Genomic DNA, 14,538 nt, shown 5'->3' with positions numbered 1-14,538 from the left:
ATTTGGTGATTCATAAATGCAAAAATATGGGATTTGATGATAATAACTTGATTTTATGAATTTTCATTATATATATAATTATTATTTTTTCAATGTTTTTTTCCCATTTTCAAGGGTTTTTCCGAAGTTTTCCCTTGCTGTCTTAAAGTCGTAACTTTGTGACTATGGTTTATACTAGCAATATTCCCATTATAAATATCATGAAGATGAATAATCTCACAATTTCATATCTACAAACCTTTCTTCTAATTGAGTGATTATAGTAGTGACCAATTTCAAGGTGAGGACAAAACGGTGAAAAGAAGAAAAAATAGGAGGAAACGTCACATAGAACAAAAACATTCTCAAGTACACATGGCCTCCTATCCTTAGCTTGTAAGGAGCTCAAGGTCATTGGCATAAATTGAAACCTTGCACCCCTAGAGTGTCACCACTCAAGTTGAGTCATAGTTTTTAAACTTGTTTTGAAGTCTTGTCCATGAATGAGACCTTAAAGTCAAGTCGTTCTGGACTAGATATCTAATTTATTTGAGTCCTTAAAAAAATGTCTTAGACTTAGAATAAACCATGTCTTTGAGACGACTTGTCAACTCGTCTTCTCGGTTAGGGACGGATTTAGTGTGGGGGCAATGGGGGCACTTACCCTCATAAGAATTTTCAAACCGCCTATAGAGTGTGCCCTCATAATTTGTTTTAAACTCTTAGTTGCCCCTACAAAAAAATTTCCATTGTTATGTTGCCCCCACACAAAACCATTACAATTTTTGTTGCTCTCCAAAAAAATTTCTACTTTTACGTTGCCCCTACATGAGTAAAGTCCTGGCTCCGCCCCTGTTCTCAGTGGAGGACACTGAGCCGTCTCGAACAAGATTTAAAACAATGAATTGAGATGAGTTGGAAACATGTTAAAGATGGTATTGGTATTGGTATTGGTAGGTAGCCTTGGTTTAGAAATAGAGTTGTACATCCAAATCCCAAACACTAAGATACGGATCATTAAGAATGGAAAGATAGAGAGTAGTAGAGGGTCTTTTGGTCATCATACCCAACACTAAACAACTAAATCCAAATCCTAGCAGCTATGTTTAATTTCTTTCCTTTTTAATTTGTGTTTCCTTTTGTGCTCATCTTTATGTTATTTGGACTTATATACCCACATCGTTTTAATTTACTTTGCCTTGTTATATTTTTCACAAATTTAGATTTAGTTTTGTTTGACCTAATCTAACTCGAGCTGACAAAATTATCCCCTTATAATTTTCATATTTACTTCATAACTCCTTGGAGATGTCTAACTCTCGCAAAGACGAAAGGGTTGGTTTTGTCATTTTCTAGGTCAGACATTTTTTGAAGTCAATAGTCAAATGGGCAAATATGAATTTTTTTGAAGTTAAAAAGAAGATTTGTAAAGTTGTGTAAATTGAAAGAGGGGCAAAAATGTAAAAAAAGAAAAGAAGAAGTTGAAGTTGAAGTTGAAAACGTGTAGAAGTGGAAGGGATTCTTTTGTCCTCCACCACTATAGTGAGTCTGGGGTTTATTAATGTAATTTATTTCTAAAGATAAATACAGTTTTGGTAACCGAAGAGTTTACATTTCGGAAACTTTCCTTTAACTTTGAATTCAATTAAAAAGATTCCGTATCACTGAAAATCAGTTAAATTTTAGGAAAATTTAATCGGTAATGACGTACGTACAGAGAAAATCTCGGTAAGAAACCTATTTTCTCTCTCTCCAAGTCCTCAAAAAAAAAAAAAAAAAAATCTAAATTTCCTTTTTATTTATTAAAAAAAAAAAAGAAGAAGAAAGAATAAGTTGTAAGGGATGGAGAACGTGACAGTCAATCTTGAGAGCAGTTAGAGAGGGAGAGAGAAAACTGGTTTCTTGTGTTTTATCAGCTTTAGAGATTCCATTATCGATTTGTAGTGGAGAGATATTTGAGAGCAGAGAATTTCAAAGATGGAACTGTTTTGTTGAACTGGGTGGGGCTCGATGTTCTTTCTCTCTTATTATGATCTACAGAGGTTTGAAGCCGAAAATTAGGCCGTTTTTGGTTTTTTTTTTTTTTTCCTTCTCAGCTAAGCAATGTTCTCACTCTTGAATCTTCTCTATTTCTGATTCAGTCTAGATTTTACAGATAAAAAAAAAAAAAAAAAACTCTGATTTCGCAGTTTTTTTTTTTTTTTAACCTCTCTTGTGGCCCACAGATTCTCTGAACCCAGCTGCTTATATATATATATATATATATATGAAACTGAGAAGCTAGTTTTCTCAGTTGGGTTTTCCTCTTTTCTCTCCTTATGGATCATCAGATTGGTTTCAATGAAGATGATGTACCACCCTCAGTCTCAGCTTACCAAGAAGATGAAGAAACTGTAGTACTATCGACAGCAGCGGCTTTAATGGATGGGAAGCCGAGGAAGGATGATGGGTTACTTCGATTCAAGCTCAAGGTTGAGAATTCTATTGAATATAATGGAGAAAGCAGAGTCTGTGATCAGAGTCCTGAATCCGAAACTCGAGTCTGCAAGGTTTGTAAAAAGAGTTTCAGCTCAGGAAGAGCACTTGGAGGTCACATGAGAATTCATAAACAACAGATTGAAGATGATTATGTTTTGAACAAGAAGAATAAGAGTCAAAATCACAAGCTCAAGATTCATCACCAGAACAAGTTCAAGAATCAGCAACCCAAGCTTTCAATTCCAATTCCAATTAACAATGTTGTTTACAATGCTACTGATGATCCCAATGGAAAACGTAATCCAAACGAAAACAACAACACTACTTGTTCTGAGTGTGGAAAGACCTTCCCCTCCATGAAGTCGTTGTTCGGTCACATGAGAAGCCACCCTGAAAGACAATGGAGGGGAATTCACCCTCCTCACTCTCTGAAAAAGAGTTGTTCGTCGACCATCTCAGATTCTATTATTATAGAACATAAGGTGGATGATCGGATTGATTCCACCACGACGACTGAAAGATCAGCTTCGGATCTTGTACAATCTCTTCCTAGTTGGTCGGTCACTGCCAAAAGAGGTAGGAGAAGTATTGCCTCTCTTAATTCAGACGAAAGGATGCCCGATGCTGTGTATGATCTATTGATGCTAGCTCAAGGTGGGTCTCTTGAATCGGGTTTGTCCAACAAGCCAAGAAGCGATGAATCTTCTGAGGGTACACACAAGGCACTTCTACCAAAGATGGCCAATATCGAGGGTAGAGAAAATTATTCGTACCAGTCTAAGCAGCAGCAGCGAAGAAGCGAGGAGTCCGAAGCTGGGAACATAGGTTTTATATCAAAGAAGCTGAAAATTGATGAGAAAGAGTCATTGAGAAAGCGTGGAAACGACGAATTGGAGACTAAACACCACAATTTTGTAAAACCAGGGGAAGGTAATGGTATTTCTAGAATTGGGTTTAATCAAACAGAGAACATGCTGGACTCTGGATGTGTGTATTCAGATGGCTCTGGAGAAGAAGATTCAAAGCAGAACAGAAAGGAGTCTAATCCGGATTACTACATATCGGGTGCTTTGGTGTCAGAGATCATCAAAAGGAAAAAGAAAAAGAAGAAAGTTAAGTTGAGAGATTTAGAGAGGGCTCAAAACATGGGTTGTGTGACTGTGATGGATTCCAAGCATTCCTCCCACACGACGAAGACGACGAGCTTGGACAGATACAAGTGTACCTCTTGCAATAAGTCATTTCCCTCTCACCAAGCATTGGGTGGCCACAAATCCAGCCATAACAAAGGCAAGAACATTCTCCTTACTAATAATGATATGGAAGAAGAATTTGCATTAGCAGGAGCAGTGGAGGAACAGTTTGAGATTGCCACCACCACCACAACCACCATTGTGGCCCAAGTGGGTGATTTTACGGAATTTGATGACATGGGATCGAAAGTGGTGGGTACACATCGGTGTCAGATCTGCGAGAAGACATTCCCAACAGGTCAGGCTCTTGGGGGGCACATGAGACGTCACTGGAATGGTCCGGTCGAAGCTCACCCTAGCTGCTCAGTGGTATTGCAGGAAGAAGTCGGTCAGTCGAGACGCCCATTGTTGGATTTTGACCTAAATGAGATGCCAGCAATGGAAGAAGAAGAAGAAGAAGGTCCTGAAATTGCTTCTACTACTTAATCCATGGGAATTAACCAACAATTTGATCATGCATAGTTGTCTGGCAAATCAAGTTCTTAGTTACTAAGTTGTAGAGTTCAAAAGCTAAAATTTTGGGTTTTGGCAATTAGTTCAGTCTCTCCTTACAGTAGGTAGTAGTGAAGCACAGTCCCATAAACTGTCTTAGTTTCTTCTCTTTAGAGGATTTTCCATCTTCTTCTTCTGTCTTGGTATAAGTTTCAGGTTAGAATATAGAGTTCTGTTATATGTCAGATGGTTATTTAAATGGATATTATTAGTCCTTTCTGACTGTTGCAGAGCTTGTTTTCTTTACTGTACTATATTATAGGATATTTATACATTGAAGAAGAGAACAACACTAGTTTAGTAGTGTAGTGGATCTCTTCGTATCATAAGAAGGGAAAGATTAAAGAAGAAGAGATTGGGAAAATTGAGGAGACAATTCCACACCTCCACCCCACCAAGAAGAAGCTCCTACTTTTCATGAAAACATGTTATTTTTTCTCTTGGCAGTTTAATTGTAGCCCAACAACTCATTATAGGCAGTTTGGAAACCAAAAGAGTATGAACTCTTTACATTTTAAAGGGTGGGTGGGTGAAAAAGAAGGGCATCTTCTTTAATCTTGGGGATCTTGGAGAAGAAAAAGTTTACTTCCCCTTCCCCATAATATCTGACAATATTGCTTTTGTGTGGGTTCCTCCTCTTTGAATCAGTTCTTCTGAATATTATGTGATATGTTAGAAACAAAATGGATTTTCTTATTCACAACTAGTCAACTCAGTGAGTTACCAACCTAAAATATGTTTCTGTTAATCTTTATGATCTCATCAATGAGTTGAATTGTAAGCCCAATTCCAAATAAATGCATAAAATGATGATGGTTGATGACATAACGACTCCAGTCAATGACTCTCTTTAGAGTCTTGAATTCCTGTCCAATCTGTTTGTTTTACCAAATTTTGTTTTGTTTTTTCAAGTCAATGGACTTGTTCTTGGGATGGTGTGCTTCAGGAATCATCAGTTGAGTTAGCAGCTTTGGTGTGTGTGTGTGAAGCTGAAAGAAACAACAATTTCACTTGATTGGTAAAGTAAGGTAGAAAATGAGGAAATGGGGATGGGTGGTGGTGGGGCATGGTGGTAGAAAAGGAGAAACTTCCCTCAACTGTATTCTTGAAATACTCTCGTGATCCCTTTAAAACCAAATCCCCATTTTATACGAATCAATTGACTTTCCATCCATTTCCACATTTCTCATGCTATATCCTTAACTCCCTAGTGTACTTCTACTATTACTACCTCTTGTTGATTCAAGGCCAAACCAGGAAACAGAATAGATAGACCTCTATTCCATATACATATAAAATTTTTATGTATATATATTTCTATAACTTTCATTTTTTCCGCAACTATCAATACCAGCTACAAATGATAGGAAGAATTTTCATAAACATTTCAGTAATACTCAAATTTGATTTGTATATGTTATATAAACCTAATCGATGCAACAAAAAAAAAAAAAAAAAACAAAGTTACTTTCTCTCTAGTCGCCTAATTATTATTATATATATAGAGAAGCTTTAGGAGTCCCTAAAGAGAGCCAAACATTGTGTAAAACATTTTCCAAAACATGGGTTAGAAGTTTTGGAATGGGCTGAATTTTTGTCAGGATGATCACTATGATGAAGGGATCATCCTTACCAAAAATCAGCTCATTCCAAAACTTCTAACCCTTGTTTACAAGTTAAAGAATTGTAGACCGTCTGATTTTTGTAAATAACTTTTGATGGGATTAGAAGTTTCAGAATAAGCTGATTTTTTGTGAGGATGATCTCCTCATCATAGAGATCATCCTCACAAAAAAAAAAAAAAAATCAGTCTATTCCAATATCTCTAACCATACATTGAAAAAATGTTTGGTTTTCTTTAGAGCTTCCGAATGCCACCTATATATATAGGATAGCGTTCTTTTGACGAAATCCTAAACAATATTCTAAACAAAGTTGTGTCTTATATGATTAAAAAGTTTCGGAATGGACTGATTGTTTGTGAGGATGATCTCTATAGTCAGTAACTCATCCTCACAAAAACTCAGCCAATTCTGAAACTTCTAACCCCATAAAAGGTGGTTATAAACTAAAGGTAAAATTGACATTTAACAATTCTTCATCTTATAAACTAGGGTTAGAAATTTCAGAATTGGCAGTTCATGATATATATATAATAAACACAACGATAGGGTCCACTTTTGAAGGGATCAACATTCCTTGAATCATGGTTTAAAATCTTGTTTTGATTTTTTCAAAAATCGAAACAATGCCGAAATATTACTCAAACAATCAAAACATTCCATTAGTATTTAAACATTTATATTTAATAGAAGACCATGGTCAAGGGTTATATTATAACTTATAAGTTTGAAAACACAGGGGTTCCTCAAATATAAAGCAAAACATATGGTCTAATTTAAAATGCCTAATCTTTCAAAGAAGACCATAGTCTAGGGTATGTATCGTCATCCACTCATCTTCTTCGTTTTACAAAAAGGAAAAAAAATGCAGAAAAAAGAAGAAGAAGAGACTTACCCATTGGAATTTTTGTACGAAGCAACAACTAGAGTTACATCGACGACTCATCCGCTAATTAGGTTCCTCCACCTTCTCTCTCCTTTCTTTCCTCACTCTCCCTTTCAAATGAAATCATAAAAAAAAAAATTTGGGATGTTTCATTTTCAACCTTGTTTTGTCTCGGGATGTTGAAAATCTGAAACGTTTCGACTGAAATGAGATGATATTTTGAACCATGCCCTCAACTACAATGATGCCTTTCCTCTTCACCCCTTTTTCCAATAATACCCTTCCAATTATACTATATTTCCTCTTTTACCCTTTAAAAAAGGCATTAATACCCTTTTTAACTTTACTATATTTCCTCTTTTACCCTCTTTAACGTCAAAGTGAACCCCACTACTTTGTCCCCATTTTCAATAATACCCTTTCAAATTGATTGGTTTTCCTCTTTCACACCCTAAACCCCAAAGAGGATGCCCATGCTTTAGGCACGGGCAAATTCTAGTATATAATAAAATAGAACGATAGGTCTCACTTCAATTACAATTTGGGGTGTCAACGGTTACCCAATTATTCGATTACCTGATATACCTGAAATCAATTAATTGATTTTGGGTCCACTATGAGATACTCGATTAATTTTTGGGTTGGTTATGGGTAGTCATTTTAAGAACCCATTAAGAATCAGGTTTCATCGAGTAAATGGGTAAATATGTTTTTTTTTTTTAATTATTTAAAAGAATGTTTATATTTATCATTTAGTAGTATAATTAATTAATAGTAATTACTAATTATGGAGAGATATTTCAATATTTAATAACTTCTCAAACAAGTAACTTAATTCTCTAGTCTCAACTCTTTCTATTTTGTAAATGTTTGTCCATATTCCCTTATCTTCTTATCAAGTTTCAACGTCATTGAATGATAGAATTGCATTTACAGACTTACAAGTTAGATTTTTCTCATTTTTAATCCTTTTAAAGAATAAAACAACTCATTCAAAGCTTAAACGATACAAACAAATATAAGAGTTCGACTAGTCTTACTAAGTTAGTAATGATTTCACCCTTACTAAGGGTCCTTGAGCTCACCTTGTGACATTAAAAGACATGATCCGATGATTCAAGGTTGTAGGGGACAAAATGCTTTGAACTTTCAAAAAAAAAAACCTCCAAAAATTTTATTTTTCATTGTTGAATTTTTAAAAAATTAGGTGAAAGTTCGATAGTTGTCCATTCTCAAAACCTTGGATCAAGCACAAAAAAAATTACTTTTTTTTTAATCTAAGATTTTGGATGAAATTGAGAGGACTAGGTGTTCGATTGTTAATGTGGTAATCCATTTGAGCAAAACGACCCTTAGTAATTAAGTCAAATTATTATTTTTTTAATCTTAACAGGTATCTAATGGGTATTGGGTATTTGTTAGGTTGGTTCTAACTCCAAGGGTTTCATACCCAGAACCAAAATTGATCAGAACCAAAATCGATATTTAAGTTTGGATTTGATTCTGTGTATACATGAAACCAACCCAAACCCAACCCATTAACAATGGATTGAGATCTACTTTATTTATTTCCCCCCCCCCCCCCCCCCCCCCCCCCCCCCTCCTAAATTTCAGTAATATCACTCCAATTAAACTATTATCTTTTCTCTTCTCATCTTTTCTTGTAATATCCTTCTAACTTTATTATATTTTTTCTTTTACCTCCCTTTACTCCAAAGAGAATGCATGTCATGTGAGGTATAAAAATTTAGACAATTGAGTAGGATTCAAACAACCTCTTTTTATTGTCTTTTTTCTTCTCTTCCTTCCAATTTTATTATATTTCCTCTCTTTCCCCCTTTTCAATAATACTTTCTAACTTTACTATATTTCTTCTTTACCCCTTTAACTCTAAAGAGGAGTGAAAAAAACACGTGATTCCAATAGTTTAAACAAAATCCAACGATTGAAATTTATCCTTAAGATAAGTATATCTGAGATGTGTGTTATGAAGATATGCATAAATCTTGATCTTTGGATTTTGTGTATACACGGTTGGAATCATTTGTTTTCTAATGAATCAATGGATCCCAATCCTATCAACATATAGGGAAAAGATTGCGTATAAACTGAAGGACCATGTAGAGCTTGGACTAAGGTCACATTTGGGCCACGTGGATTGTTATGTTGGCTCAAATGATACCTCAGCCTTCTACAATTAATGATTTACATCAAAGTTTGAAAAAACAAGTCATAAAAAAAAAAAAAAAAAACATTTTTTTCTGGTCAGATGTAACACTTTGAAAATAGATGGAAGTTGAACACCCAATTCTAAAATTGAAGTATATATCATAGTCCACCCTCCAAATAAAATCCACCATGGCCTAGGGAGTCACCCTTCTCACATATTTCACAGAGTACTCATTCTTCCTTTTGGATCCAACCTCTAAAGCTACCAAGTTTCTGATTTATTCTTTGTCCTTTCAAATACATACAAATCTGGAATATTTAATTCAAAAAACAAATCGCAGCAATTTTGACTAAAACAAATTGCAGCAATGAATTTGTTTTGTTTTAATCATAGACGTATATAGGCTAGTAAGAGTTTTATTTTGAATTAGAAACCATATACTCTTCTAACTTGTACGTAGATGACTGGAAAAAGGAAAAAGTATTTTGTTTATAATTAAGTAAGTGAAGGGTGTTAAGAAGATGGGTGCAATCAAAACAAAAAAATGAATCGAAAAATAAACATAAAACAAGATGCAATCACACAATGAAATACATAGATTTTACGTGATTCCCTCAAGATTGACGTAGGTCCACAGATCACATCAGTTCCACTATGAAAAAAAAAACTCGCACTTACAAATTAAACATTTTCACTAGAAACGAAAAATATAAATATCCTAAGAAATTTAATTAGGATTTTACATAATATTAGTGAAATTACGAAAAATACTTGATTTACAATACCTTCTTGTTGACCAGTCCTATTAGGCTCCACAAATCACAACAAATTAGCGCACAATCTTCTTAATTTACACAAATCTTGTGTGGTTAAAGTCTTTTGAATAGTTGAATTTGAAGGACAGAAGAATCAAATAATTTTAACAGACCAAGCATAGGTGGCAACAAAATACACACACACACTCTCTCTCTCTCGTATATGCCAGCTTGTTAGGTAAGTTTAATAGACATGATTTTTATATCTATAATGGTTAAGGTCTCCCCGAATCTCTCTTTCTTCTAAAAAAAATTCAATTCTGCGAGATCCTCTACTACTACGCTTGGATCTTACGGATTTCTTTCGCAAAACTATGATTTGAACACGTTATGCAATCATGAAGACACGTATAGCAAAATCTTTTTAACGTTTTCAACACCAGTTGTAAAACTCACCGAGTTTAGTCGATTACATTTCGAGGTGGCTCAGTCGAAGAATTCAATCAACTTGTAGGAAATTTGTGGCAGACAATTTTTTTACTTTTAATCCTATTTATGTATTTTTCATGGCTGTTTTTAAGAGTAAAATAACTCAAAATTATGACATCAATTTTTAAAAATTATACTCAAATTTCTTTATTTAAAATTTTCATATTATTGCAAACATTAATTTTTATATAGAATAAAAATAATTTATTATAAAACACTTAAAAAAATCTTAGTAAGATTTCAAATCTTATAAAGAGTTGTTGAGCTCAAACGGTTCGCAATCTAACACCAAAGCCTTCTAGATTGAAAAACCTCATATTCAAAAATTAAAAAAAAAAAAAAAAGTAAACTCAAATATATATATATTTGGGTGGGGTTTAAAAAAAAAGTTGATAGAATTTGTCCTCTACGTACGTCCCAGTGGCATTGGATCATGTTTGTTTTTGGATGTCACAAGGTAAGCTTAATGACCCTTAGTAAGATTTAATCTTACTAAGTTAGTAAGGCTAAACTTACTCTTAGTATATGTGAGAAGATGTGGACAAAACCTTTATTATGAGATTTCTTTATTCCATTTCCATAGTGATATGAGTAATATGATAGGGTGGGTTCGGTTGACTCAAGAAATAATCAACGATTGAGATTTTATGTATCTCAATCTCGAGCATAATTTTTAATCATTAAATTTGTTTTTACATGATCAAGATCTATTGTGAGGGCGTGCATCTTTGAAAACTTGGTGAGGTTGCTTAATATATATTATAGACTATAACGAGTTAAGGACTGTCCAAAAACTGAAGTATTAAATTTTTTTTAACAAAACTAAAATTCTTTTGAAATTTCTCTGGATTGTGTTTATTGAAACAATAAACTTTTGGTAGTTACAACTTACAAGAATGTCGTTGGTAAGCTGTATTGTAGTACACTAAATCATTAATTATAAATTAAAATTAGATTAATGAGATATGATAGCAACTATAGTTATCCAACTATCTATGTGTATCTATGTATGTATGTATGTTTGTTTGTTTGTTTGTTTTTTGTGCGCGCGTGTGAGAGTGTGTGTCGTCATTCCTAATTGAACCTTCTCTGTTAGTCTTTCATCATTCGTAATCTCCACCGAAAGATACTCAAGCTCCATAATCCAACTGAATGTTCTTGGAAGAGATTGTAATGGACCTGATCTAGTTGACCACAACTCCAAGATGCATTAGTGATGAAAGCATAATGTATTATTTTCAATGACTTCAACCATCAACCATGCACCCTTTCAATGATATCAAGGGCTGATATATTTTGTAAGCAATCTCATATTTTATTCAGAGGAATATGTGACATCAATCGAGAGAGTGTTAATAGTATTAGATATGTTGCGTGGTAAGGAGTTATAGTACGACTTAGGATCCAATATGGTGTCTTGTTCCTATTTTATTTGCGTGGCATGCTTTAGTTGGAGTTTAAGTCAGCTCGGGTTCCAAACTGAGTCGTTCACGGTCGAATGTGTTTATTCTCCAAACAAACCTTGCCATATAGACACCCCTTCCTATGTCTAGCTAGGAATGGGACACCGTACTCGATTGTGACTCTTATAGTAAACATTATCTTAGATTAGATTTACGTTAATCACAATAAGATAATTAGGCCTAGTCATGCAACTACCTATACCCATTCACATTTCTTAGTTTAATGTAATGTCACAAGAGATTATGAAAACCTCCTTGTTATTCTATTAATTCAAATGCTAACACCAAAAGATTGTTCCCTTGGAGAAAAAAAAAATCTCATCATTCATCTCTTTTCAAATACCTACAATGATATGAATGAAACATATTTCCACAAAGAGTTTGGATCGTATGCACCCAGAGTGAAGGATTGAAACCCTCCTCCCACACCTCAATACACATCGCGTAAGCCAAAATTCAAGGAATTAGTACCTAAAATATCTCTTATTTTTTAAATCTCCTTGGTTTGTAGCTTATGTGGCATGTATTAGGGTGTGGGATGAGGGTTTCAATTCTCCACCCCACCCTAGGTGCATAAGATGGGAGCAGATCCTCTGTAGTGCCTTGTAGTTCACTTAGACGATTAAGAGAGTGCCACATCATCCACAAACTCAAATTACACCATTTAAAAGTGTTTGAAAATTAGAGGTTCAATGACCGTCCATTTTCATTGTCATGGATCATGTTAAAAAAGACATTAGGCCTAGTCATGCAACTACCTATACCCATTCACATTTCTTAGTTTAATGTAATGTCACAAGAGATTATGAAAACCTCCGTGTTATTCTATTAATTCAAATGCTAACACCAAAAGATTGTTCCCTTGGAGAAAAAAAAAATCTCATCATTCATCTCTTTTCAAATACCTACAAGATATGAATGAAACATATTTCCACAAAGAGTTTGGATCGTATGCCACCCAGAGTGAAGGATTGAAACCCTCCTCCCACACCTCAATACACATCATGTAAGCCAAAATTCAAGGAATTAGTGCCTAAAATATCTCTCATTTTTTAAATTTCCTTGGTTTGTAGCTTACGTGGCATGTATTAGGGTGAGGGATGAGGGTTTCAATTCTCCACCCCACCCTAGGTGCATAAGATGGGAGCAGATCCTCTGTAGCGCCTTGTAGTTCACTTAGACGGTTAAGAGAGTGCCATGTCATCCACAAACTCAAACAACACCATTTAAAAGTGTTTGAAAATTAGAGGTTCAATGACCGTACATTTTCATTGTCATGGATCATGTTAAAAAAGACATTTTTTTCTTCTTCAGATCTGATCCCAAACCATAAGTACAAGAGATCTGAATTGTTATTAAAAAAAAAAAAAAACTGATGTTTTGTGACCTGTAGAAGAAGAGTTACATGGCGCTACAAGAAAAGAGCGCCACAGAGGATCCCTTCCCACACTCTTTCCACAAAACGCCAAAGAAAAGGCATTGGTGTGCTAATTGCTAGAGGTAAACTCTCCACAAAATTAAAAAGAAATCTAAAATGCACAGTGGGTACTCCATTTCCTAATTATCTACTCTAATGTGTATCCAAAATGAATTGGATGGTTCAATTCGAGCACTCTTATCTAAGTCCCCCCACCCCACCCAAGTCAAATTTTCCATTCCCCCATTTAGCTTTCTCATTCTAGTATACAGCTTAACTTTTAAGCAGGTTTGTGGTCAAATTATAAATAAGAAAATAAATGATAATAATGGTGCCTATACGTCACTCAGATGTGAACACCTCTACCCTCATTTGCATTTAAGGTCAACAAATGCCAAGAGTGAGAAAAGGGACGGCAGTTGTCTGTTGTAACTACCACCATCGTTAGTTGGGAATCGTTGGTTGGATACGGTGCTCTTATATATGATGATCTCAGCTAGGGAGCAGCAGCGTCAACAACAGGGCCCACTTTGCTTTTTCTTAAAAGGACTCATGTTACCTTTTAAATTAAAGGTCTTCGATTCCACAGTTTAGGAAACTGTTGTACCTATATATATATCCAATCCTAAACATAATCGGGTTTTTCTTCAATTGTCTTTTTATCTTCAAAATCAGAGACTTCACTGCATATATGACCACTCAAAAACAATGCTTAGATTGGATTGAATGGTTAGTTGGTGGGGGGCCGGCTGGACTTGCATTAGAATTGAGATTTATTTTCTTCCTCAAAAGAGGATTATACGTTAAGGTCTTAGTATCATAGACCAATGTGCTTTCGGGTGACACGTTGAAGTGGTGCCATTTTTGTTCCTAGCTGGAAATGGCAAGGGGCCAACCTTGTTGATACTTAAAACATGTCAACACACGCTTGTACATTAAGATATCCAACACTACCTATGAACTAGCATTGGAATCGTGTCATGCGTTAGTGATTTCTATTTCTTTTTCCCTCTTTGATCTTCTTTGTGTGTTAATAAGAACAGTAATGGTTAGTTGGTTTTTTCTAAGAAATGGTAAATTAGTGTAAGTAGCTATGTTTGTCTCACCACCACCACTACCGGCAACAACAGGAAAAATAAAATCCCTTCGCAATCATGGACAGGAGTTGTTGCATTGTTACATGCAACCACACCACGCAAGTGTGCATCTCATCAAGGGATATTATGCATGATAAATAAGTACACGTATGCTGCAAACTGCACCTTTGCCCGTTAGTTGAGGAGAAATAAATGCATAGTTGCTATGAATTTCTCGGGGGACCACTCTATAAGGTCCAGTATGGTTGACCCTTGACTCAACCTTTTGCACATAGGACTTTTCCAAGGGTGCGGTGCTTGTGACCGCGGAATTAATCAAAATTATTATTATTTTGAATAGAAGAAAGAAAAGAAATAGTAGAAACAGATGAGCATGATAAGAATGCAGGATCGCTTCCACTGATTATGCATGACCCAAGGAGCTCTAAGAAAACATG

General features: G+C 35.0%; 1 protein-coding gene across 1 annotated transcript; it reads left to right on the top strand.

Moving 5' to 3' along the window:
• Positions 1 to 1,824: 1,824 nt before the first annotated feature.
• LOC147387012 (uncharacterized) lies at positions 1,825 to 4,570 on the top strand. The gene has a single exon (XM_086421886.1). The coding sequence runs from the start codon at positions 2,298 to 2,300 to the stop codon at positions 4,134 to 4,136; it is 1,839 nt and encodes a 612-aa protein (XP_086278012.1). The 5' UTR covers positions 1,825 to 2,297; the 3' UTR covers positions 4,137 to 4,570.
• The last annotated feature ends 9,968 nt before the right edge of the window (positions 4,571 to 14,538 follow it).

The sequence above is a fragment of the Akebia trifoliata genome, chromosome 13, assembly GCF_017979445.1.
Source record: "Akebia trifoliata isolate Shusen 1 chromosome 13, ASM1797944v1, whole genome shotgun sequence".
In the NCBI taxonomy this organism is placed as follows: domain Eukaryota; kingdom Viridiplantae; phylum Streptophyta; class Magnoliopsida; order Ranunculales; family Lardizabalaceae; genus Akebia; species Akebia trifoliata.
This window is presented reverse-complemented; position numbering and strand designations above follow the sequence as displayed.